This window comes from Temnothorax nylanderi, unplaced genomic scaffold (genome assembly GCF_030848795.1).
Source record: "Temnothorax nylanderi isolate EJ_2023f unplaced genomic scaffold, tnyl_v1.0 TNYL_tig0251_pilon, whole genome shotgun sequence".
Lineage (NCBI taxonomy): Eukaryota > Metazoa > Arthropoda > Insecta > Hymenoptera > Formicidae > Temnothorax > Temnothorax nylanderi.
The window spans coordinates 244,477-268,380 of record NW_027249313.1 but is presented as its reverse complement, the minus strand read 5'-3'; the positions used below and the strand labels follow the sequence as shown (position 1 = coordinate 268,380).

At 42.2% G+C, this 23,904-nt stretch overlaps 1 protein-coding gene and 1 long non-coding RNA gene across 2 annotated transcripts; both read right to left on the bottom strand.

The window, feature by feature from the left end:
* Positions 1-9,754: 9,754 nt before the first annotated feature.
* LOC139779956 (uncharacterized) lies at positions 9,755-14,350 on the bottom strand. Its single transcript, XM_071718486.1, has 3 exons — positions 13,034-14,350; positions 11,538-12,984; positions 9,755-11,490 (listed from the first exon to the last, which is right to left on the bottom strand). The coding sequence occupies exons 1-3, from the start codon at positions 14,348-14,350 to the stop codon at positions 9,755-9,757; spliced, it is 4,500 nt and encodes a 1,499-aa protein (XP_071574587.1).
* A 1,327-nt stretch (positions 14,351-15,677) lies between these two features.
* On the bottom strand, positions 15,678-19,295 carry LOC139779941 (uncharacterized). The gene is made up of 2 exons (XR_011720063.1): positions 16,507-19,295; positions 15,678-16,416 (listed from the first exon to the last, which is right to left on the bottom strand). It is a non-coding gene; the product is annotated as an uncharacterized lncRNA (long non-coding RNA).
* Positions 19,296-23,904: the final 4,609 nt, after the last annotated feature.

Here is a 23,904-nt window from a genome sequence, read left to right as displayed (position 1 = left end):
ACATCATATTCGGATTCAGAGACCCAAAAAACGTAAGGGTATCAAGTTTCATAATAATTCGATAAACTTCTTTTTCAACACTTTTGGCCCAAATAGTAAAATTCTCTTACACAGCCAATGGGTTAATAATAGTAATAATTATTATTATTTTGTTTTCATTTTTTTTGTAACTTTATGAGAGCATTTGAGCACTTACATGGCAGGATCTTTTGGTGTCAGACGGAAGAAAGAGTGGCCCTTGTCTATTCTTGATGTTCTGTGACAACCCTTTACGTGGCATCGCACTCCCATTTTTAAAAATTATTTTTTAAAGAAACTTTATTTATGAAACAATTCAACCAAATAAAGCTTCATTTCGCCTTCTTCTTCTTCTTTTTATAAAATAACACTCGATTCCAAAATCGAAAAACTTCGCGACATTCATAGTACCGGTTCCGGTCCAGTAGCCCTTACGAAAAAGTAGTACTAGCAATCAGTACTCAGTACTGAGTGAACAGTACTCGTAGTATTGAGAGTATTAGTATGTTAATACTCATGAATACTGCAGAATGGTCGGTACTGTGTCTGTCAGTGCTTACAGTACTGGCAGTACTACAAGCAATAATACTTATTAGTACTCCAAAGTATTGAAGTGGTCAGTACTTTATTAGATTAATATTCGGAGTACTATCATGATAGTACTGCCAGTACTGTAAGAAACTAATAGGCACAGATTATTGATAAATTGGTTCTCTAGCACAGTCTTGGTTTTTCAATTGACCAAAGATTTGTAATAAACAGGATTTAAACAGATCTCTTCTACGTGTCACAGGGTACCCTACCTTTCACATTACATGTCACAGTGTACCCTACGCTATGGCTCAATCGACCCCACGCGTGGGGTCCACTGTGACAAACGCAGCATTTCGAAATATCATTATTTTTGCAAAATATTTCTGAAAATTTACTTCTTAAATCATTTACAAAGTTTATTATATTAAACATCGAATAGTCTCATTTATATTATAATAAAGTTATTAAAATTTTTAAATTCACATTTTTAATATGATTTGTAAAAACGTGGTTCAAGGGTGCCCACTCTCCCCTACTGCGCCTGTACCATACCACAGTATATACAGTAGCGCAACTCTCTGTCGGCGCCTTTGATGTTAGTGTTGTCCAAAATGGAGTGCGCATGCGCGAAATAAGTAAGCGCCCACTAACACCATCTGAACGTCGTTCTTTGAACTTCTTTCTCAATTGCTCTTCCTTTCTCCGCTCTCACTCCGCTTTTAAGCGGGAAACACAGACCTTTGCATAATGCATAAGCATAAGAAAATTGATTGGTCTATTTCCTTATGCACATGTATATGGATCAATCAATTTTCTTATGCTTACGCATAATGCGTTGTGCAGAAGTGTGTGCTCCCCGCTTTACATGAAATAAATCTGAATTTAATGAAAATAATAAAGATAAATATTTATTATGTATTAAAAATAAGAAAAAAATACAAAAATGAGAAAAAATAAAATTATATAAATGTGATTGAATAATATAAATGTATTGAGGTATAAAATTATTAGAAAATATAATGTTATATAACATATATTGAACAACCGAAAAGCAAAATATAATATTTTATACATTATACTTATAAGAAAACAATTATAATTATAAAATATTTAATATAAAATAGTTTTATTACATTAAATCAAATAAATAATTTAATTATGCATCCAAAATAAAAATGAGATATATATTCATGCTTAATTTAAAATGCGATAAATGAACTTTTAATTTTAATACGACGATATGTTATTATTACATTTTAAAATAATTTTATGCGTATACCTATACAAAGAAAAATATACCTGCACATAATAAATATAACTGCAATATATTTAAAAAAAGTACATGTTTCATTAATAAATATAATAAAGAAACTACATTTTTTATGTAAAATAAAATTGTATTTTTATTACAATACATAAGAAATTACATATTATATGTATTACTAAATTGTAGTCTTTTTTTCTTTTAATTCATTCACTGCTCCATGCTTCAGCTACTCGATCCACCTCAACACAGACCAGGGAAAGAGAACAAAAAAATACATTAAATACACTTTATTGTACAATTCTTTCATTGATCTGTATCTCAGCTACTCGATCCACCTCGATACAACCCAAAAAAAGAAAAGGGCAATAAAAGTGCAAGCTACAATTACTGTACAATAATGTAGAACAGAAAATACTTAAAATATAAACAAGGAATCTATAAAATGTAATATTAATAAGCTCCACTTCTTCTCCAAGTTTTTCATTCGTATATTCATCCTTGAGGCATGTAAGAACTTAAAAAAAAAAGAAAAAAATTAATTAATTAAATGTATCACTAACAGTATTCATGCCTTTACAAATACACATGCACTATTGCACATACATACATACGTACATACATACATATATATATATTTAACACACACAAATACATGAATTTATGTAACATACACAATATTAAATTTAAGTAACGTAATGTATAAATGTCTATTAATGCATATTAATAAATATATAGTAACGCATAATGTCATCGCACAATATGAACGCATAATATCAAAACATAATTAGTATTAACGCAACTGAAAAAATTGCATATACATGTTGCCATTAATTAAAAGTAAAATGTAAAACGCAACAATACAATCAATACATTATTATAAATATAAGTTAAACAATATATATAATTTGAAAATAAACAAAATGCAATAAAGAAACACGCAAAATTATATATAATGTTATTTGCAAGCAAACAAAACATGCAATAAATGAACACACAATATTGGGTAAGTAAGAAATCAAATTAAGAAGTAGATTAAGAAATTAAAGCAAAGAATACATCACAATTCATTATAAGAATAAGAATCAATGAAACAGTAGCCTCAATAATTAAAATATGCCCGTAAAACATAACTCAACATGACAATTAAACATTATAAGAAAGAAGACTGCGTAGATAAGAAAAAGTGTAAGAATTACAAATAAAATTTATAAATGTGAAACGTTTAAAAGTTTCCTATTTTTTGTGGTAACCCGTTTGCATGATTTATTATGCAGCGATAATGTGTAATATATACGCATACGAAGATACAATTTTATCAAAAATGAAGTAGGGAAATTTGGACATGGCGGTTCAAAAGTTATATTTTGTGTTAATTGGAATAAATAATTGCCAATATTTTTATGAAAACAATTCTTCTCAAAATTTTTTACAAATACTTCTTCTAATTTATGAATATAATAACAAAAGTCATTACTTGGTATGTTTAACTTCCCAAACAAATTTCCTTCTTCGTTTTCATAGGCTCGAAAAGAACAATATAATGTTGTATCATCTAAGACAGCCATATTATCATTCATATATTTTGTACATATATCACAAGAATGTATTGCTGTACATCTTTTAATTAAAAATCCGCAAACATATTTAAATGCGTTTTCTTCTGGCAGATCCATTGAACGATATTCATGAGTCGGAATATTTAAAATGTTATGCGCCGATGATGAAGCAGTAAATTCCGACACAGTGGACTCTTTGGTATTATCTAACGTTCCAATAAGATTTAACATTTCATCATAATCAGAAGCACAATTTTGCGTATCCGAATGTTTTAAAAATGTTGTACTAAAAAGTTTTTTAAAGGCGCGCTTAAATTGTATAGGTGTCGGATTAAGACAATTACCGCCTTGTTGCCGAACGGAACCAAAAAAATTTTCGACACAATCTTGATTCAATCTACGTGTTCGGAGATATGGAAAATTATGATTTTTTAATGCTTCCCAAAGCTGAATGATGCTATTAATTGTTATCTGCCAGCATTCAAAGCATTTAACTTTTACATATTTACCATTATTATTATTATTAACTACTTTAATACTTTTTATAAGATCTGACGTTTCTTGCAAAAACTGCATTTGTTTTTCACTTCCGGTAAAAACTTTTCCATGTTGTTTAGGATTATTTACGGCGAACGAATTTAACATATCGAACAATTTATCAAAATGATCAATTAAATCTATAGTTCCAATGACTTCAGTCGGAAGAAGACCGACAGACATCTGTGTACACATTCCTGCACATACGTGGTTATTAAGTACTTGTACGGCATATTTAACTTTCATTCTCATAAAGTTATTTGGGTCCATATGTATCTTTGATAATTTAGGAGCTGCTCTTATCCATTGTTTGACGTCTTGCATATAAAACTGTTTAATATGATCCCACGAAGCTACTTTATTATTAAATTCAAAATTATGGTTTAACAAATTATTTCGGGTTGCTTTTATTAAATGTGGAGTGTCAAAAATGTAAACTAAATTTTCTCCGTTAACTGAAAAAGTTGAATTTTGTGTAGATATTCCTAAATCACGGGACAGTTGTATAAAATTAGAACCCATGTCCGTAACCAATGCATGCACCATAGCACCTGTAGTTCTTAATTTAATTATTGTATCAAATATCAGATTTTTTAAAAAGTTCATATGGCATGTAGTCTCTACAAAACAAAAAACAATGGGCATCTTCCAATTACCTGCAATACTACGTGCCATAATAACTAAAGCGCTTCTTGCAGGTTTAGATGATTTTTTATCACCAATGTCTTCGAAACCAATTATTTCATCCCGTGATACATTATAAAATAAATGAGCTTTTAAGCTCATTTCGTCTGCACATATTATGCAATGACGTTCCATGAAAGGCAACGTATTTAATTTCAATTTAAGTGCTTCAAAAATTTTATCATTTATACCAGGCTCAATATTCCATTTTTGTGTAAATAATTGTAGAGAACGTACAGAAGGCAATGCAATTGAATCTTTCAATTCCCGGTAAGTTCGTGGACTTAAAAAAAATAATGACAAAGCAAATTTCTTAAATTCGGGATCATATCTTCTGCCACGTTTACATTTTAATTGTGCGTCGACTTGTGCCGCTAATATTCTATTAAATTTTTCCGGTAATAACTTACGGCCTAGTTTCTTCAGTTGGTCGAATTCGTTTTCTTCTTCAACTTTTGTAGCTTCCTTCTTCTTTTTCATACGAAGCCGTCGGATTGTTTCACGCATTACTTTATTTTGCGCCTTTAATTTTTGGAACTTCTCTCGCAATTTCCTTTTTCTCGGACTATCATCGGATGATTTATTCCTAACTGCAGGCTTCTTGATAGTGGATGTGCTCCTATAATATATTCTAAACGTTAGATCCATAGCACAAAGATTATTTTTAAATATGATATATGTAATCATGTAACTATAAATTTGCTATAAGAGACAAAAACAGCAAAATAATATTAAATAAAATCTAAAGTTAAAAGAAATATAATGTGTTAATAAATAAATTACATATATCCTGACAATTATATTTTATAAGAAAATTTTCATTACGTAACAAATAAAGAAAATAAAAATACATGTTTAACTGTAAATTAGTAAAGAAAAACTTACGGTTGAGTTATTTCTACGTCACTGACAATAATTGGGACGATTGTTTGTGAAGTTTCTGCTTTGTCTGCTTTGCTGAAAATATACAATTTTTTTTCTTTTAGCCATTATTGTTAATAAATGTAAACAAGTTCTTTATTAATATAAATTACCTATTATCTTCTTGCACTTGCATTTCTGCAACAGTTGCCTCAGCACATGTATTTCTGCAACAAAAAATATGTATCATAATATCTACTATAAAATATGATATTATAAAAAATAGAAAATTTATATTTAGCATACCTATCTACTTTCTCTTTAACCACATTTTCCTTATTTTGTTGTGTTGTTTGTTCGGGTGCTGTGTTGTCCCTAAAAGATTTTAATTATTTTATGTTTTTATATGTTACTTTCGCGTAATACATAAAAAATAATTTAAATATTGTTAGATATTGTTGCTATTAATCATATAATGTTACAAAAATTATTTTTTATGTACTACTACCTTATACCAGTATTATTCAATTTTATACTTTTTTATAAAACAAAACTAATTTAATTAAATTAAAATATGTAAAATTAATAATTATTTGTTAGTAAAAACTCACTGTTGTTGAAAATCTGGTCCAAAAAATATAGTGGGTACAGCATCTGGGTGAAGACGAGCCCTAACTTTATTAATTTTGTACCATTTGTTTTCAAAATGCAAATGGCACAAACGACAATTCTGGTGGGCATATTCTGGACCTTTAGGTTCTAGATCCAGCCTTCCACATGCTCGTACCCATTGCAGCCATCTGTAAATGTTGTACCATTTTACCAATGACAAAGTAATGCACACATTACAATTAAAAATATAATTTATATAAAAAATAATAATATTATATAAAGCAATGTGTTATACCTGTCTCGTTCCTTTGGAAATTTAAAAAAATGTCGTTGCACATCAATAAACTTTTTAACGCACTCTGGTACTGCACAGCTTGGCTTTCTTATCGCATTCATTTTTAATTATTATGCAGCAACACCTGAAACAAAGCTAAGATCAAAGTGCTTCCAAGAGAATTGAAAACTTATATAATATTTATATAGGTTAACTATTCCCTTAGAAAAGAATTTTTCTTTTGTTTCCTTCGCTTTTATCACTTTTATCACTTTTATCACTTATTTCACTTTTATCACTTTCTTCACTTTTCTTCACTTCGATCTTTCACTGTCTTTACTTTGTAAACTCTTTTCACTTTAATCACATAAACGTGTTCAGAGTCTGTCAAACACTTCTAACAGCTCTCAATAGCATTTAGTGACTAATTGAGCTAATTCCCTCCAAATTTCTGTTCCAATACAGATAGGCATTTACTGAACTGACCATTTAAATTCTAAGAGGGAGCGGAGCAGAACGGAGAAAGGAAGAGCAATTGAGAAAGAAGTTCAGAGAACGACGTTCAGATGGTGTTAGTGGGCGCTTACTTATTTCGCGCATGCGCACTCCATTTTGGACAACAAGAAATCAGGAGAGTTGCGCTACTGTATATACTGTGACCATACGTTAGTATCTCACGATTATTTGATAAGTACTAAAAGAGTACTGGAGGGAGTGCTGGAGGGAGTACTGGTGGGAGTACTGGGGGAGTACTGGAGGGAGTACTGAATGAGTATTGGATGAGTACTGGAAAGGAGTACTGACGAAGTCAGTATGGTCGAATTTAGTAGTACTTTGAGTACTTATGTCTCCAGTACTTTCACCAATACTTTTTCCAGTATTAAAACCAGTACTACTTTTTCATAAGGGAGAGGCCTCCAAAAGTCGTGTACGCTTCGGTTCCACTCTATCTAATCCTCTTTGATCCTAGTGAGTAGTGTAGACGAATAAAAATCATACTGAAGACTACCATAGAGATATAAGAATAGTGCGCGAATCATATGCTAGCACGTAAGAGACTGCGATATAGGAATAGAAAAAGAACGCTGCATGTGGGCCCCTTCTGTCTTTGTCTATGCGCGCCTTTGCGCTGCTCATTGTCTATAACGCATACCCACACAGCACATGATATCATTCGTATATACTGAATTAATACTCAATATACTATAGATGTACAAGATATATTGATAATATCTCTATAATATATTTTGCAGTATATTATTTTACTGATATTTTAAGAATATTCGAAATTTATCAGTAATATTCGGTCTATTTATCGAATATTTTCAGGATATGCTAAATTTATCAGAATAGTATATTATTTTACTGATATTTTAACAATATTCAAAATTTATCACGCGGGCGGCAGCGTGAGCTCGCGCGGCAGGAGAGTTCGGCTCGCGCCCGCTACGCGGCGCATTGCCAGTATTCTTTCGCGTAATTAAGATTCAACATCGACTCCTATATCTAGGGCAGCTCGGCAGGGTTTCTCCAGCGTTCTCAAGTTCGCCAGTCAGGACGTGCTCACCAGCAGGGCCTCTGACATAACCCTTTTTGTTTACGAAGTGTGCTCCTCATCCAGGGCCTTCGTTTATACCTGCTTCGCAGGGTATTAAACTTTCTTCGGTAAGAGTCGACAGAGAGCAAAATTCAAAAATTTGTTTGCATTAACGCAACATGTTCGGGGGCACGCGTTAGCGCGGGATGGCGCGAGGTAAAGACAACCACAAGAGAAGACACAGCAAGTACAGAGAAAATAGCGTTTATAATGTTAAATATGTACAGTTAACACAGGTTACTTTTAGGCAAGTGCCGTGAGCGCGCACAGAGTTGAGCACGGCGAGAGCAGCGAGAAGCGGTTCAGCAAGCGAGTGCGAAACGGCGGCGGTATAGCAAGGCGGTTTAGAAAAGCGGTGTACTAGCGGTGATCTGCGAGCGAAATCGATTCCGCGGCGCAGCGGCGATCCCTTATCACCTCCGAGGCGAAACTCCCTCCAGGCTGGGTACCACCAGTTTCGGGAGGGTGATTGGCCATCGGAGCCCTACGTCATAGAACCGACGTCACCGTTTTCACGTGACGCCCCGGCGGGGTCGTTACATGGTTTCAACTGTTTTGTTTATAGCAGGGATCTTTCTTTTGTGAGAGCGTCGTCGTTCGACTTTGTTTATGCGACCGGTCGACCGTGGCTGTGTTGTTGCTAACAATTAGCGAACTTTCGGAAAGTAACGAAAGATCCATGCTATAACGTGCCGCGAGTTATTCCCTTAACGCGAAATTATTTAGGCGATTATTTTATAGAAAGCGTGACATGCGCTGACATGCAACCGAATTATCACGATCTCACACATTCCCGCCCGCCTCGTCATATGGTGACGAAACGAGACGGTGCGCTCGCTGAGGCGATCGCAGTCGCGGCACGAAGTATCGATTAGCGATCGATTACTGATGATCGCAATCCCGGCGCGAGTGCGAGCGGCCATGTTGCGAGGTGCGCGGCTGCGCATTGTCATAACACGCGAGAATCTCGAGCGAGAAACATATTTCGCACGATATGTTTCTATGTATGTTTTTCGGTATATACATGGTGCCGTGAAGTGATGTGACGCGAGTGTGTGTTAAGTTAAGGCGGAAGGCCGAAATCACCGATTAAGTGAAGTGCACGGAGTGCATTGGCGGAAGGCCGACATCACCGATTAAGTGAAGTGCACGGAGTGCATTGGCGGAAGGCCGTCAGAGACAATTACGCGAAGTGACAATAATAACCGACGGACATAAGTAGCGCGAACCGCGAAAACTAACGCAACGGATGGTTTTGGCTCACGCATCCGCAACGGTGGTGGTGGAGCCAGCGGCCCCGGGAAGCAGCACAAGTTTGACGAGTGGCCGGACGAATTCGGAGGCGGCCGTGCGAACGGTCACTACGCGGACGACGCCGTCGTCTCCAGGATGCAGCTTGATGATCCTTGCGAGGGGCCATCGATTCGGCGGAGCGATCTCGGACCGCATCAAGCAGAGTGAGCCGACATCCGGGGTGGTCTCAGCAGATAGCCACTTTGGTCGGGAAGCGAGATGCTGGATGCATTCGCGCGACCACCGTTGCCAAAAATGATCGCGCATCTTTTGCACCAGCTGCCATCGAGTTAAGGTGTTGTCCGACCTCTCTCCCAGTGACGGCTCAGGAGCTGCCAGCAAGGGAGCCCCGATAAGGAAGTGCCCCGGGGTCAGTGCCGTGACGTCGTCTGGGTCATCGGACAAGGCCTGAAGCGGCCGAGAATTCAGACAGGCCTCAACCTGAGCGAGGAAAGTGGCCATTTCCTCGAAGGTGAGGGTCGTTTCGCCGATGACTCGCCTCAGGTGGAACTTGGTGGATTTCACCGCCGCCTCCAGAGTCCGCCGAAATGCGGTGCGGCTGGTGGATTGAAATGCCACCGGATTCCGTGGGTGGAGACGTCGTGAGCGATGCGCCGGCCGTCGGATGACGACGCGCGTAAGAGGTCCTGCAGTGCCCGGTCAGCCCCGATGAAGTTGGTGCCACAGTCGGAATAGATGTCCGTGCAGAGTCCCCGGCGGGCCGTGAAACGACGGAGGGCGGCCAAGAATGCCTCCGTCGTGTAATCGGAGACTACTTCGAGGTGCACGGCTTTGGAGACGAGGCACACAAAGACGGCGATGAAAGCCTTGTGCGCTCGATGTCCTCGCCCTTTGGTCGTGCGTATGAGAATCGGGCCGGCATAATCCACGCCGGTCCGCTGGAAGGGCCGCGACGGGATGACCCGGGCCCGTGGAAGGCTGCCCATCGGTGGTTGCGGAGGCGCGGCTCGCCATCGGGTGCAAATTACGCATCGATGCAACAGCTGTTTCACCACGGCTCTGCCTCGTGGAATCCAGTGGCGGAGGCGGAGAGTGCCGAGCGTGAGTTGCACTCCGCCGTGGAGGGTTCGTCGGTGGCAGGACTCCATGAGCAGACGAGTGAGCCAGGAAGACGTTGGAGCGATCAATGGGTGTCGCGCGTCATGTGGAAGCAGTGCGTGCTTGAGTCGCCCTCCGACTCGGAGCACGCCGTTGTCGTCGAGGAAGGGACTCAGCTTGGCGAGTGGACTGCGATGCGACACAGTGCGGCCGTTCCTGACGGCCTTGATCTCCTCCGGGTAGTGAAGTGATTGCACCACCCGTTGCCAACGGAACAGTGCCGTGTCGAGTTCTTCCGGAGTGAGCGTTCTCGCCCGATCGTCCGGACGGGGATCGTCGGTGCGGGAGGTGGTGCGTCGCCATCGCAGACACCACGCCGTGACGCGTAGAAGCCGGTGTAGCGAAGAGAATCGAAGGAGAGTGTCGGGCTCCGTTTCGATCCTCCCGACGGCGGACACGACGGCCTTCCGCTCAGGCATCTCCGCGTCGGGAAACTCGTCGTTCTCGTCGGGCCACCGGGTTCGGTCCTCCCGCAGCCACGCCGGGCCCGTCCACCACAACGGATGGCCGATCAGTTCGCCGGGCGCAATCCCTCGGGAAGCGCAGTCGGCCGGGTTGTCGCGTCCGGGAACGTGCCGCCACCGAGCCTCGGGAAGAGTCCGCTGAATGAGCGACACCCGGTTGGCCACGAACGTCTTCCAACGGGATGCGTGGCCCTTGATCCAGTGAAGTGTCACTCGGGCGTCGGACCAGAGGAAGATCGGTGCTGCGGGCAAATGTAAAGTGTCGCGAGCGTGTCGCGTTAATTTAGTGAGCAGTGCGGCCGCGGACAATTCGAGTCGAGCGAGGGACACCTGCTGAATCGGAGCAACCTTGCTCTTGGCCACGAGCAAGTGCAGCGTGGTGGAGCCGCCTCTCGTGACGCGGAGGTAGACGGCAGCGGCGTAACCTCGCTCGGAAGCGTCGGCGAAGCCATGGATCTCGACCTGAGACTCCGTAGCTCCGCAGTTGAGCCAGCGGCTCACGCGAAGACCCTCGAGAAGCGGGAGCTCCCCCAGGAAGCGCGCCCAAAGCTGAGCGTCCGCCGGCGGAAGGGGGGAGTCCCATTCCAGTCGCTTCAACCAAGCGGACTGGATAAAAATCTTGGCTCTGATCACGACGGGGGTGAGCCATCCGAGCGGATCAACAATCGCGCGGTCTCCGAGAGGACACGCCTCTTCGTGAATTCGGTGATCGCGCGCGTACGAATCGCGAAGGAAAATTCGTCGTCCGTTGGGTGCCATCGGAGGCCGAGAGTGGAGTGAGTGTCGTTCTCCCACACGTGCAGTGCGCGTTGAAGGCGATGTTCCCGCGGGATGCCGACGAGAATGTCCTCGGAGTTCGCGGCCCACTTACGTAACGGAAACCCGCCCGCCGTGCAGAGCTCGCGTAGTTCGGTTTGCACCGCGATCGCGTCGTCGATTGTGTCCTCTCCGGTTACGACATCGTCCACGTATCTGTCCTCCTCGAGGGCGATCGCGCCGCGCGGATACCGAGACCTTTCGTCCGCGGCGAGTTGCAAGAGCGTTCGAATCGCGACCCACGGCGAGCACTTGAGGCCGTACGTGACCGTCGTCAGGCGGAGAACGCGCACGAGCAAGTCGACGGCACTTCTCCACAGGATCCGTTGGTGGTCGCGATCTTCCGGGTGGACCGAGATCTGACGATACATCTTCTCGATGTCGGTGATCATCACGTAGCGGTGCCGACGCCAACGCAAGAGCACGTCAGCGAGTGCCGGCAAGAGGTTAGCGCCTGCGAAGAGGTGGTCGTTCAGCGATTCGCCGGAGCTGGTGCGTTGTGAGCCGTTGAACACCACTCGAAGTTTGGTGGTGGTGCTGGCCTCCTTCAACACTCCGTGGTGCGGCAGGTAGCACGCTCCGCGAGGTAGGTTCTCGTCAGACGGAGCAACGGCTTCCATGTGCCCGAGGTCTTCGTACTCCCGCATGAACGCGTGGTAGAGCTCTCCGAACCGGGGATCTCGGGCGCACTTGCGTTCCATGGCGGTGAGCAGGCGCTCCGCGGGCTTGCGGGTCTCGACGAGATTCTTCGGCGGCGAGGCGAACGGCAGTCGGACGACGTACCGGCCAGAGGGGGTGCGCTCGTGGGTGCGCACAAAGTGTTGCTCGCACTCCTCTTCTTCGGGAGTGAGCGTGACGGAAGCGGGAGGTTCGCTCTCCTGCTCCCAGAAGCGGCGTACCAGCTCGGCCAAGTCACGGTCGGCGGTGCCTTGGAATGAGCTGAGGTGACCAACGAGGGAGGTCGCACCGCAGCCCCCTGACAAGATCCATCCCAGGATGGTCTTCTGAGCTATTGGCGTTTGCGGTTCGCCTCGGCGGAGACCATCCTCCAGGATGGTCGAGCAAACTTCAGCGCCCAACAGCAACTCGACGGGGTCGTTGGCGGTGAAGCGCGGATCGGCCAACGGGAGTCCTTGAAGATGAGGCCACGTGGTGCTGCACTTGTTCGTGGAGCCTTGGTAGAGCGAGAGACGCGGAAGCACGAACGCGACGGCGGTGAACGAGTCCCCGGTGGTCCTCGACGTGACGTTCAGTGACACCTTGCCCCGAGTGGACCCCGAGTGTGAGCCGCCGATGCCGAAGATAGACACTCGCGTGCGCGATCGCGGCAGGCGTAGCCGCTGCACTAAGGACTTCCGACACGATCGACACTTCGGAGCCCTGGTCTATGAGGGCCCGAACCTCATGGGGATCTCCGTGCCGGTCGGCAATGGTCACGCGCGCGGTCGCGAGGAGAATCGCCTTACGGTCTTCGGTCTTTCCGGCGGCGGAAAGCGCGCTGACTTCCGCGGCAGGTTTCGGCGTGGAAACGTACGCGTCGTGCAACATCGAGTGGTGACGCAAGTTGCATGTGAAGCAGTTTCGCGTAGACTGACACTTCACCACCAGATGATTGCCGAGACAGTTGTAGCAGAGTTTATTGGTCTCGACCACAGTCTTCCTCTCACTGGCTGTCTTGGCCTTGAAGTCGGGGCACCCCATGAGCGAGTGCTTCCCCTTGCATAGCGGGCACTGAGAAGGCTCGGAACGCTTCGCGACGTGGGTTTTCGCGGACCGTGACGGTTCACTCGCGGGTTTGGTAGTGTTCTTCGGATTCGCGGCGTTTAACGTGAGAATCCGTTTGGAGATGAAGCTCATCAGCGTATCGTGGGACGGCGGTTCGAAGGAATCTCCCGAGGAGGATTCCCATTCCAGACGCGTTCGCGAGTCGAACAGTTCGATGACGAGGTGGTTGAAAAGGTCCATGCCGTGCGACGCTATGGGCCTCCCAATGCTCTCTTGAGCATTCACGGCGGACGTGGCGGCGTTATGGACGCGGCTGAGCTCGTCGGCGGTAGCGGCTTTCATCTTCGCCACGGCGGTAAACGTGGCGAAGTTGGAGCGTATCAGCTCCCTCTTGTTCTCGTAATGCTGGCAGAGTAGCGCCCACGCGCGATCGTAATTTTCGCCCGTAATGGTTAACGATCTTATTAATTTTTCAGCCGGCCCTTTGAGACACGAGCGGAGGTAGTGCAGCCGTTCGACTGGCGGAATCGCCGGCTTGTCGCCGATGACCGACCGAAAGAGATCGCGGAAAGATGGCCAGTCCTCGTAGGCGCCCGAAAATTGCGGCAAGTTGATACGGGGCAGCGAGACGCGAGGCGCGTGTTCGCCCCCCTGATCTGACGCCGTGACGGACGCGGAAGCCGACGCGGCCTTGAAGAGCTTCGCCTGTTCGGACAGGATGCTACGCTGGAGCACGTAAGCGCTCTCGGCTTGGTCGAGTAAGTCTAATTTTGCGTACTCACTCTCAGCGTAGCGGTCCTTGTAGCAGGCCCGAACAAGGTCATGCTGGCTCTCGAACTTCGCCCAGTGGTCGTCGAGGAGGCGAATGCGAGTCTCGACGGCAGAGAGGGTGATATTCGCCTGACCCATCTTCTTCAGGTTTTCGACTGCGTTGGAGATGCGTACGAAGAGTTCGTGTTGGCTGTTCAGCATGGCGCTATGGTCAAGACTCATGGTGTCCTTCTGTTTTAGGCACTCCCGATCGCGGTTGCCGGCGATGATCCGGCTCGAAGGACCAGAATGTTCGGGGGCACGCGTTAGCGCGGGATGGCGCGAGGTAAAGACAACCACAAGAGAAGACACAGCAAGTACAGAGAAAATAGCGTTTATAATGTTAAATATGTACAGTTAACACAGGTTACTTTTAGGCAAGTGCCGTGAGCGCGCACAGAGTTGAGCACGGCGAGAGCAGCGAGAAGCGGTTCAGCAAGCGAGTGCGAAACGGCGGCGGTATAGCAAGGCGGTTTAGAAAAGCGGTGTAAATTATTTGTTTGGTTTGTTAACAAGCAAAATATTTTCTAGTAGATACTGGTAATGTGATCAAAATATTTTTTTAATATACTCACAATATACCAAGAAATATTCTCAGTATATACTGAGTAAGCTTTTAGGGCAGACATTAGAACATCCTCAGTACGTTCTCAAAATATCATAGACGTATTTCGAATATCAACAGGATATACACAATCTACGTTTGTGATATACTGAGAACATTCTCAGGATCTACCTGTGCTGTGTGGGTATAGAGATATAACCTATAATAACGCATTTATGTTCTAACCCCTTGAACTCCTTTGAAAATATATATTTAAAGAATAATTCCCAAAACTTACAAAATTATTACAGCAAAGTACATAGTATTACAATAAAATATTACTTTTTAAAAATATGGAATTGAATATGCCCAGTAAGCAAGAAACATTAAATTAACGTTTAGAAATATTGACTTTATGTGTATTTTTTAAACGTTTTTTAATAATATTATACACATATTTGAAAAATATTATTTCGTAATATGATTTTTCTGAATGTTGTTAAAATATTTTAAAAACGTTACACAGAAAATATTTTTCAAATGTTACTCTGACATTTATTTCAGATCAATGCAATAGTTCAAAATTCCTTGTAATTTGGACTTAGAAATAACGTTGGTAGCATGGTAGAAAGAAAACAAGGTATGCTGTTGCGCATCCTTTCTAATAACCAATGAGTGCGTAGGGCCAAGCTGAAGACATATTGGTTTATTGGCCAATAGAATTAAGACCGCAGTTTTTTAAATGAGAATTAAGTTCTTTTTCTGTTCTGCATATAATGCAATTTTATTTCATGTAATAATTAATTTTAAGTAAAAAATGTTAAAATTATATATAAAGAAATATTAAAATAAATGTAAAAGAAGCATGAATTGAACAATATAATAGATGTATGAGGAAAAAGTAAATAATTTTCTGAAGTTTTAAAAATATTGTGGATATAAGATAGGTTTATTTAAATACAGCAATTTCAATAAATGTAATAAATATTTTATTTTAATAACACGAGAAGTTGTGTTCAATAAGTTTATTATTGAATAGTATACAAGAAATTGATATGTGAAAATGAACATATGTGGCACGCTGATATTACAGATTTCAATACATGAATTTTGAAACTTTTTTGTATAAACGTTTTTTTTTACATCAGACACTAATTTCTTATTAATTTCTCGCAATCTTATGTACGTTCTTGTACGAACAAGACATAGCATTACTTCTTCAGGTATACCATACTCTTCTGGCATTTTTTCCATTGTTAATTTAGTTACAGTCTTAAAAATCCAAATACTTTTAGATAAGCCAGAAGTTCCGTGAAATTCTTCAAAAATCTTGTTCATAATTAACGCTGCTTCAATGAAATAATCAGAGGGATAAATCAAATGACCATCTGATACTGTTAAAACCCAATCAAGGCTTATGCGGTGAAAATTCAACATTTTTCGTATAGTCTCCTAAGAAACTATATTGCATACGTAACCTATAAGCTACGTAACCTGCTATATAGGTAACAGCTTCACGTTCAATAATATCTTCAACTTCAATTATTCTCTATTGATCTTAAGGAAAATCATCTACAGTAAAGATAAAAATAAAGTTTCAATAATGCAATAAATTTCTTTTGAAGATTGCATAAAACATGTTTCTGCTTTATTTTCTATTGAAGTGTCGATCAAATTGGTCTCGGACTCACTAAAACTGTTTTTGCTGTTAAAAAAAAGATATTGTAAATAGAATTTATTGCAATCTTCACATATTATAATAAGAAAACATTTTATTTAATACAATAATACACACCTGCTGTTTTCACTAACATTTATTATGTTGTGTTGATTTTGCACTTCCTTTAGCACTTCTCCATCCTTCAATAGTGGCAAATTTTCTGTTGGAATTGCATGATCATGAAGTCTTCGTAATTTCTTAGGCGAGTAATTTTCGCAGTTTGCTAAATAAGTACGCTGGCTTTGGTTTGTAACAGCTTGGTGTAAAGTGGACAGAGCATATGCGAGCTACAAAAATTAATTTCAATAAAGTATTAAAAATATATGCCTCAATATTATAATTTATAGGACTTCCGTTTCTGGTGTGATACTGGGTAATACGTGGCGGTTAGACGGGTGCTTTCGGCAGTGTGCGAGAGGGTAAGAGAAGTCTGGTGGAGCTGGAGGTGTGCGTGTGAGAGGCAGAGAGTGGAGGAGCGAGTGTATGTGAGGAAGTGGAGGGAGGTCGCGAAGGAGAAGAATAGAGGAGAAAAGGGCCTGGAAAGCGGGCGCGAGAGCGGGTCGGGCAGGGAGTACGCGAAACGCTAAGAGGGGAGAGCGTCGAGCGGAGAGCGGCCGCGGGCAAGGAGTGCGTGAAGTATAGACGGCGCGCAGGCTGGTGAGGGAGATGGGCCAGGGATATGAACGATAGCGATAGTAGAGGGGCGACTCGACGGGGGAACAGAGACGCGGGAGGCAGCGAGAGGCAGGGAATAGAGCGTAACATAGATAGAGGGAGAAGTGAGACGAAAAGCAGGTAGAGAGGAGCGGAGAGAAGGAAGGCGGGTTGGAGGGAATGAAAAGAGCTATAAATAAGGTAAAGGTAAAGGAAAAAGTGAGAAGGGGAAGCACGGGAAATTTAGAGGATTTGTGGAAAAGGAAGAGAGAGGATTTGGAAAAAAGTGTGGAGGAAGAGAAAGATAACGTGTTTAAGAGGAGCAACAAGACGGTAAGGTCGCATAAAATGGAATCGGAGATAGGGGTGAAGGAACTGAGGGAGATAATCGGAGAAATGAGAGAGGAATTCAGGTCCATGAGGGAAGAACTAAGGCCTTCAAGGAGCAGGGCAGAAGGATGAGTGAGGAAATTGAGGAACTGAGAAGAGAGTTCAGGGATCAGGAGAAGAGATGGAGAGAAGAGAGGGAAGAGGTAAAAAGGCAGAAGGAGAAAGTGGAGGAAAGGTTAAAAAGATTGGAGGAGAAAATAGAAGAGAGAAAGGAGGAGAAAAAGGAGGAGGAAGGGAATGGAAGAGGGGAGGTGATGGAGAAAATGAGAGAGCTGGAAAGAAGGCTGGAAAGGAAGGAGAAGGAGGAGAGAAGAAGAAATATAGTGATAAGGGGGTTGGAGGTAAGAGAAGGTAGGAGGAGAGAAGAAGCAGAAAAGTTATTGGAGGGAATAGGAGCCAAAGTGAAGGCGATAGAGGTGAAGAGAATAGGGGGGGATGCAGAAAAAGGAAGGGAAATGGTGTTGCTGAAGCTGGAGAATGAAGAGCAAAAGTGGGAGGTGATGGAGAAAAAGAGGAGCCTGATGGGCAGAAAGGAGAGAATCACGGAGGATTTGACATGGGAGGAAAGGAGGGTGAATTGGAAACTGAGAGAGATAGCGAGAAGAGAGAAGAGAGAGGGAAGGAGGGCGTGGATCAAAGCAGGGAGAATAAGAGTAGAAAACATATGGTGGAGATGGGATGTGGAAGAGGGAGTGTTAAAGGATGAAAAGGGAAATAGAAGGAAGGAGAGCGGGGGAGAGATTGAAGAGGGGAGAGAGGAGGTTAGAGGGAGAGAAATAAGAGCGGCAACGGGGGAATAGGAAGTGAGGAGGATAGAGGGGAGGAGGTGGAGAATAGCAAAACGGAAGTCGGAAGAGGCGAGGACGGGGGGAGTAGGAAGAATTGGAGGATGGTGTTCTGGAATGTAGCAGGCTTGGAAAATAAAGATAAGGACTTTTGGGAGGGGCTGAAGAAAGAAGATGTGGTAGTCTTGATAGAGACATGGATAGGAGAAAAGGGATGGGAAAGAATAAGGGGAAGGTTACCAAAAGGGTATGAATGGGGAGTGCAAATGGCGAAGAGGAAGAATAAAAAAGGGAGAGCGATAGGGGAGAAAAGGGATAAAAGAGAAGGGAACGGAGATAGAAATTGATAGGGAGGGGATGATAGAGGGTAAGGTAAGGATAGGGGAGGAGAACTGGAGTATTATAGGAGTATATGCAAAAAAGGAGGGAATGGAAGAGACCTTACAGGAGTTGGGACACAAAATGGAAGGAAAAGAAGAAGGAAGGTTTATGATAATTGGAGGAGATTTCAACGCGAGGACTGGACAGGAAGGGGGGAGTACAGAGGAAGAGGAGGGGGAAGAGCAGAGGGAGGGGGGAAGAAAATCGAAGGATAAGAAGATGGATAGAGAGGGGAGGATGCTGGTAAATTGCTTAGAGGAGAGAGAGGATGGGAAATATTTTTAATGGGAATGTGAGAGGAGACGAGGAGGGGGAATTTACTTTCACGGGAGGAAGAGGAGATACGGTGATTGATTATGTAATAGGGGATGGAGAAGTAAGAGAGAAGATCGAGAGCATGACGGTGGGGGATAGAGTGGACTCAGACCACCATCCCTTGGAAATGGTTTTAAAAAGGGGGAACGAAGAGTGTATGATAAGTGAAGGTTCGAATTGTTTTTGAATAAGGAAGATGAAAGAACAGTACATAGAAATGCTTCTTAAATTCAATGTTATAATCATGAATAACTTTAGCCAAAAATGTGTTGATACATTGCGCAATAGCAGCAGAAATAAACGTGTTATAAAGTATTAAATACAGTTAATAATCATAGCATAAAATACATCATTCATAAGATTCAATGAGCAGTAGTAATGGAACACATAATCAGATAAATATAAACGCTCAATATAATCGCTGTAGGAATTCGATGATGATTTAAACTGAGTAAAGGTCAAGCATTGGTATGTGAATCTTCTTCTTAATATGAATATTGCTATCTTCAAACGGGAGAGATACTTCAAGGTTATAGAGAACCTAAATACCTTGCTCAATATAAACATAAAGACAATTCAGAATGTCAAATCGAAGGACCGTGTTATTTAATTAAATCACCATTGATTCCTGTTCTAAGGAACTAAAGAAATAAATATGTTTTATAGCAGTATAAAGTTGCATTAACATAGATACACACAACATGCATTTATACGAATTATACTAAATTCAGAATCCCTCGAGTTAAGGATTAATATCTTTGGTTCGAATAATACGGTAATGTGAAGAATATTCGTAATGAGATAGAACGCGACGCTGAGAAGAATACATATACGAGAATAATATCTAAGATAAACGCAAATACAAATAATATTCGGAAGAAAACACAAACGCTATTAATATTAAGATTGAACGCAAAAGTTAGTAATCTTTTATTACTATAAAGATATTTGAGCAGATTATCGCAAGTTTCTGTAAAATATATTCTTAAATCAGTTAAAATAATTAAGCAATTATTCTCAAAAAAACATAAAGAAGTATGAATTTACTTGATAAGGAATCTTTTACTTTTAAATTATATCCTTTGGAATCATGCGCATAAATGTAATATGATATTCTTGCACAATAGTGCCTCATCGAGACGTCTCTGAGAATGCTGTAATCATGAAGATGATTACAGACTACTCGTGTATGAATATACGAATCTGTCAGTATTGAAAAAAGGTATCTTACCTCAGGAATATCGAGCCGAATTGTTCCGAAGGAACAGTAAAGAGATCAGGCATTTGATCCTAATGGCCGCTCTCCTCGTTACGAACCACGTTGCGCATTTCGCAAACGCGGTGGCCATCCACTCGGCGAATGCCGCTCAATTATAGTTTTCGGCTATCGAATAGGTCGTTCCTCTCAAGATTATTACCAGGAACCTCCTTTTCGGTATAGATTTCCTACGAACGGGAGGATGCTCGGAATACCGAGTCTCGCTGTTATCGAAAGATCTACTTCCTTCGCGATGATTCTAGATATGGCCATGGTGTTAGAAGACAGGTGTAACAGTTTCGAGGATGCGCAGTCGTCATTTTCTTTGACCAATCAGAACTTTATCCAAGATGCCAAAAGCAATATGGCTCCTTCAATATTATTGTGAAGTATATTATAGTTAAAGGTTATATTGTGTTTAGATATTAGATATTATATTTTTGCGGAGAAGCTATGCCAACGTGCTGTCGTCGTCATTCACAGTCCTCGTCATCATTGTCTTCCCGTTGACTTTTGTAATTTTCACTTCGTTTCAAGATACATAACCGACCTCCAGACGTACGCGGCGGTTTATTTTACCGAAAATGTACAAAATGTAAAATAAAAACATGTTCTGGAAAAATTGCATTCCTTTATTTATAATTGTTTTAATATAATATCACTCCTACACTTTCTTTTATATTACAATCAATTACACGTCTCTACAACTTAGAACGGTGCTCATAGTTCAATCTTAGATTTCAGATTACAGAAAAGCTTATCTTAAGATGCTGCAAAGGCTATTTTATTATAGCATTTTATAATAAACTTAAGACGATTTTAAATATAACATTGTGTCAGGAATATTGTTCTTACAGTTTGCAATACGAGTAATTATTTCTGTATACTTCCTTATTAATAACGTTTTCTAATTCCTTATTTGCAATATTTATTCTTTATTTACTTATTAATGTAGAAATTGTTTTTTTATCATTAGTATATTATGTATTATATTTTTTTAATTAATTTGTGAGGTTTCGTATTATATTTACAAATTTTTTATTTTTGTTTGCATTTTTGTCACAAACTGTAACTAATGCTGCATTTAAATGTGGCGCCACATTTTGGATAAACATTTGATTGGCTGTCGTATTCTCCGGCCGCCATTATGCGCAATGTTACACCTGTCTTCTAACACCATGGATATGGCGTATCTACGCCTCGTAACATGCTCACTAGTCGAGCTTCAGACGAAGAATGACGACGTGCTCGTCGCCGGAAGGGCGTTAACGACGAAAGCGCCAAGCAGTGACGCGCATGCGTGATATCAGAACTATCGCGATGACACCGGCACTGCTGCCATGGCTATAGTGTGTTTACGGGAGGTCGATAAAGCAGCGTACTCAATTATTGATTTTACTCGTCTACAGTACCGTTCTGTTTTACCCTAGGAAGCTCTGAACATTCTTACTTCTAATTCAAATAAATGCTAGATTCTAAACAAGGAGGAAGACAGAGGAAGAGGGTGGAAGAAAAGAAAAAGGGGAGTGTGGAACGAGGAAGGAGTAAAGGTGTTCATAGAAAAAATAGGGGAAGTAGAGGAAAAAGAGGAAGAGTTAAATAAGGAATGGGATGAAATGGAAACAAGAATAGTAGAGGCGATAAAAGAGGTGGAAGAGGAGCTGAAGGGAAGTAAGAAGGAGAAGAGGGGGTGGTGGGACAAAGATTGCAGAGAAGCGAAGAAAGAGACGAAAAGAAAATTGAGGGAATGGAGGAAGGGAAGAGAAGAAGGCAGCGTTTACAAGAAAAAAAGAAAGGGGTTTAAGGAGATATGTAAGAGGAAGAAGGAAGAAGAGAATCGGAGATGGGAGAGAAAAGCAGAGGAAGCAAAGAGTGAATCGGAGGTTTGGGAGATAGTAAATAGGGAGAGAAGAAAGAGGAGGGGAATTGAGGAGGGGATTGAGGAGGAAGAATGGAAAGAGCACTTTATGAAGTTGTTAGGAGGAGTAGAGGGGAGGGTGAGGATGTAAATGGGGACGGAAGGGGGAGGGAGGAAAAGGAAGGAGAGGAGGAAGAGGAGGTAAGCTTAGAAGAAATGAGGAGGGTAATGAGGAAGTTAAAGGACGGAAAAGCAATGGGAAGGGATGGAATACCAAGCGAAGCATGAAAGCGCGGGGGGAAGGAGTTGGAGAATTGGGCATGGAGATTTATCAACAGGGTGTGGAAGGGAGGAGTTTGGCCGGAAAATTGGAAAGAGGGAATAATCGCGCCAATTGTAAAGAAAGGGGAAGGAAAAAGGGTGGAGGAGTACAGAGGGGTGACAATAATGTCGTCGTTATATAAGGTGTACACGGCCATACTGGCGGAGAGGTTGAGAGAGGAGCTAGAGGGGCAGAGAATAGTGCCACAAAACCAGAGAGGTTTCAGAAGGGGAATGGGAACTATTGATAATATCTATGTGTTGAACCACTTGGTGAATAGAAGGTTGGGGAAGAAAGGGGGTAAATTGATTGCATGTTTTGTGGATCTCAAGGCGGCGTTTGACTCGGTAGACAGAGGGGTACTAGTAAAAGCAATGAGGGAAAGGGGAAGAAGGGAAGGGCTGGTGAGAAGGACGGAGGAGATTCTGAGGGAGACGAGAAGTAGGGTAAGGGTAGGAAACGAAATAGGAGAAGCGTTCTGGATCGGGAGGGGGGTAAGACAGGGGTGCCCGTTGAGCCCGTTATTGTTCAACGTGTTATTAGCGGATATGGAGGAAGAGATGGGCAGAGTCAAATGGGGAGGGATAATGCTAGGAGGTAAGAGGGTGTATACATTGGCGTATGCGGATGATGTAGTGCTAATTGCAGAGGACGAGGATCAAATGAGGAGCATGTTAGAAAGATTGGAAGGGTACCTACGTAGGAAGAGACTGGAGCTGAATGTGGAGAAAACAAAAATAATGAGGTTTAAGAAAGGAGGAGGGAGGGACTGTAAGAGAAGATGGAGATGGGAAGGAAAAGAAATAGGAGAGGTAAGGGAGTTTCGATATTTAGGTTACGTGTTTCAAAGGAATGGAGGTCAGGAAGCGCAGGTAAGGGAAAGGATCAAAAAGGCAGCCGCGGTGATGGGGAAGGTTTGGGGGATAGGGAAGAGAAAATTTGGGAAAGACTGGGGAAAATACTGTGGTTGTTTGACAGACTGGTGTGGACGGTTATGGGTTATGGAGCGGAAATATAGGGATGGAGAGGGAGGGAAGGAATGGAAAGGTTGGAGGAAAGGTATATCAGATGGGTTTTGGGAGTAGATGGAAGGACACCGTGGTATCTGGTTAGGGAAGAGCTGCAAAGGGAGAAGCTAAGAGGGAGGGCGGGGATGAGGGCATGGAGATTTGAGAAGAAACTAGAGGAGGGAAAAGGTAGTGAGCTAGCGAGGCTATGTTGGGAAGAGTTGAAGGGAAGGGAGAAGGAAGGGAGAGCAGGATCTAGCTGGGAACGGGAGAGAGAAGGGTTCTTTGAAGACAGAGGAGTGGGGTTAAAAGAGCTGGAAAGGTTGAGAGAAGAGGAGACGAGTGGCACCGCAAGCTATTTGGAGGAGATAAGGAGACACAAAGGAAAGAGAGATGGGAGAAGATCGAGAATTCGGAATATAATAGGTGGTACAAGGTAATAAAAGGAGAGAGTATTCCGGGGTATCTAAAGAAGGGATGGGGAGAGAGCAGATGGAGAAGGG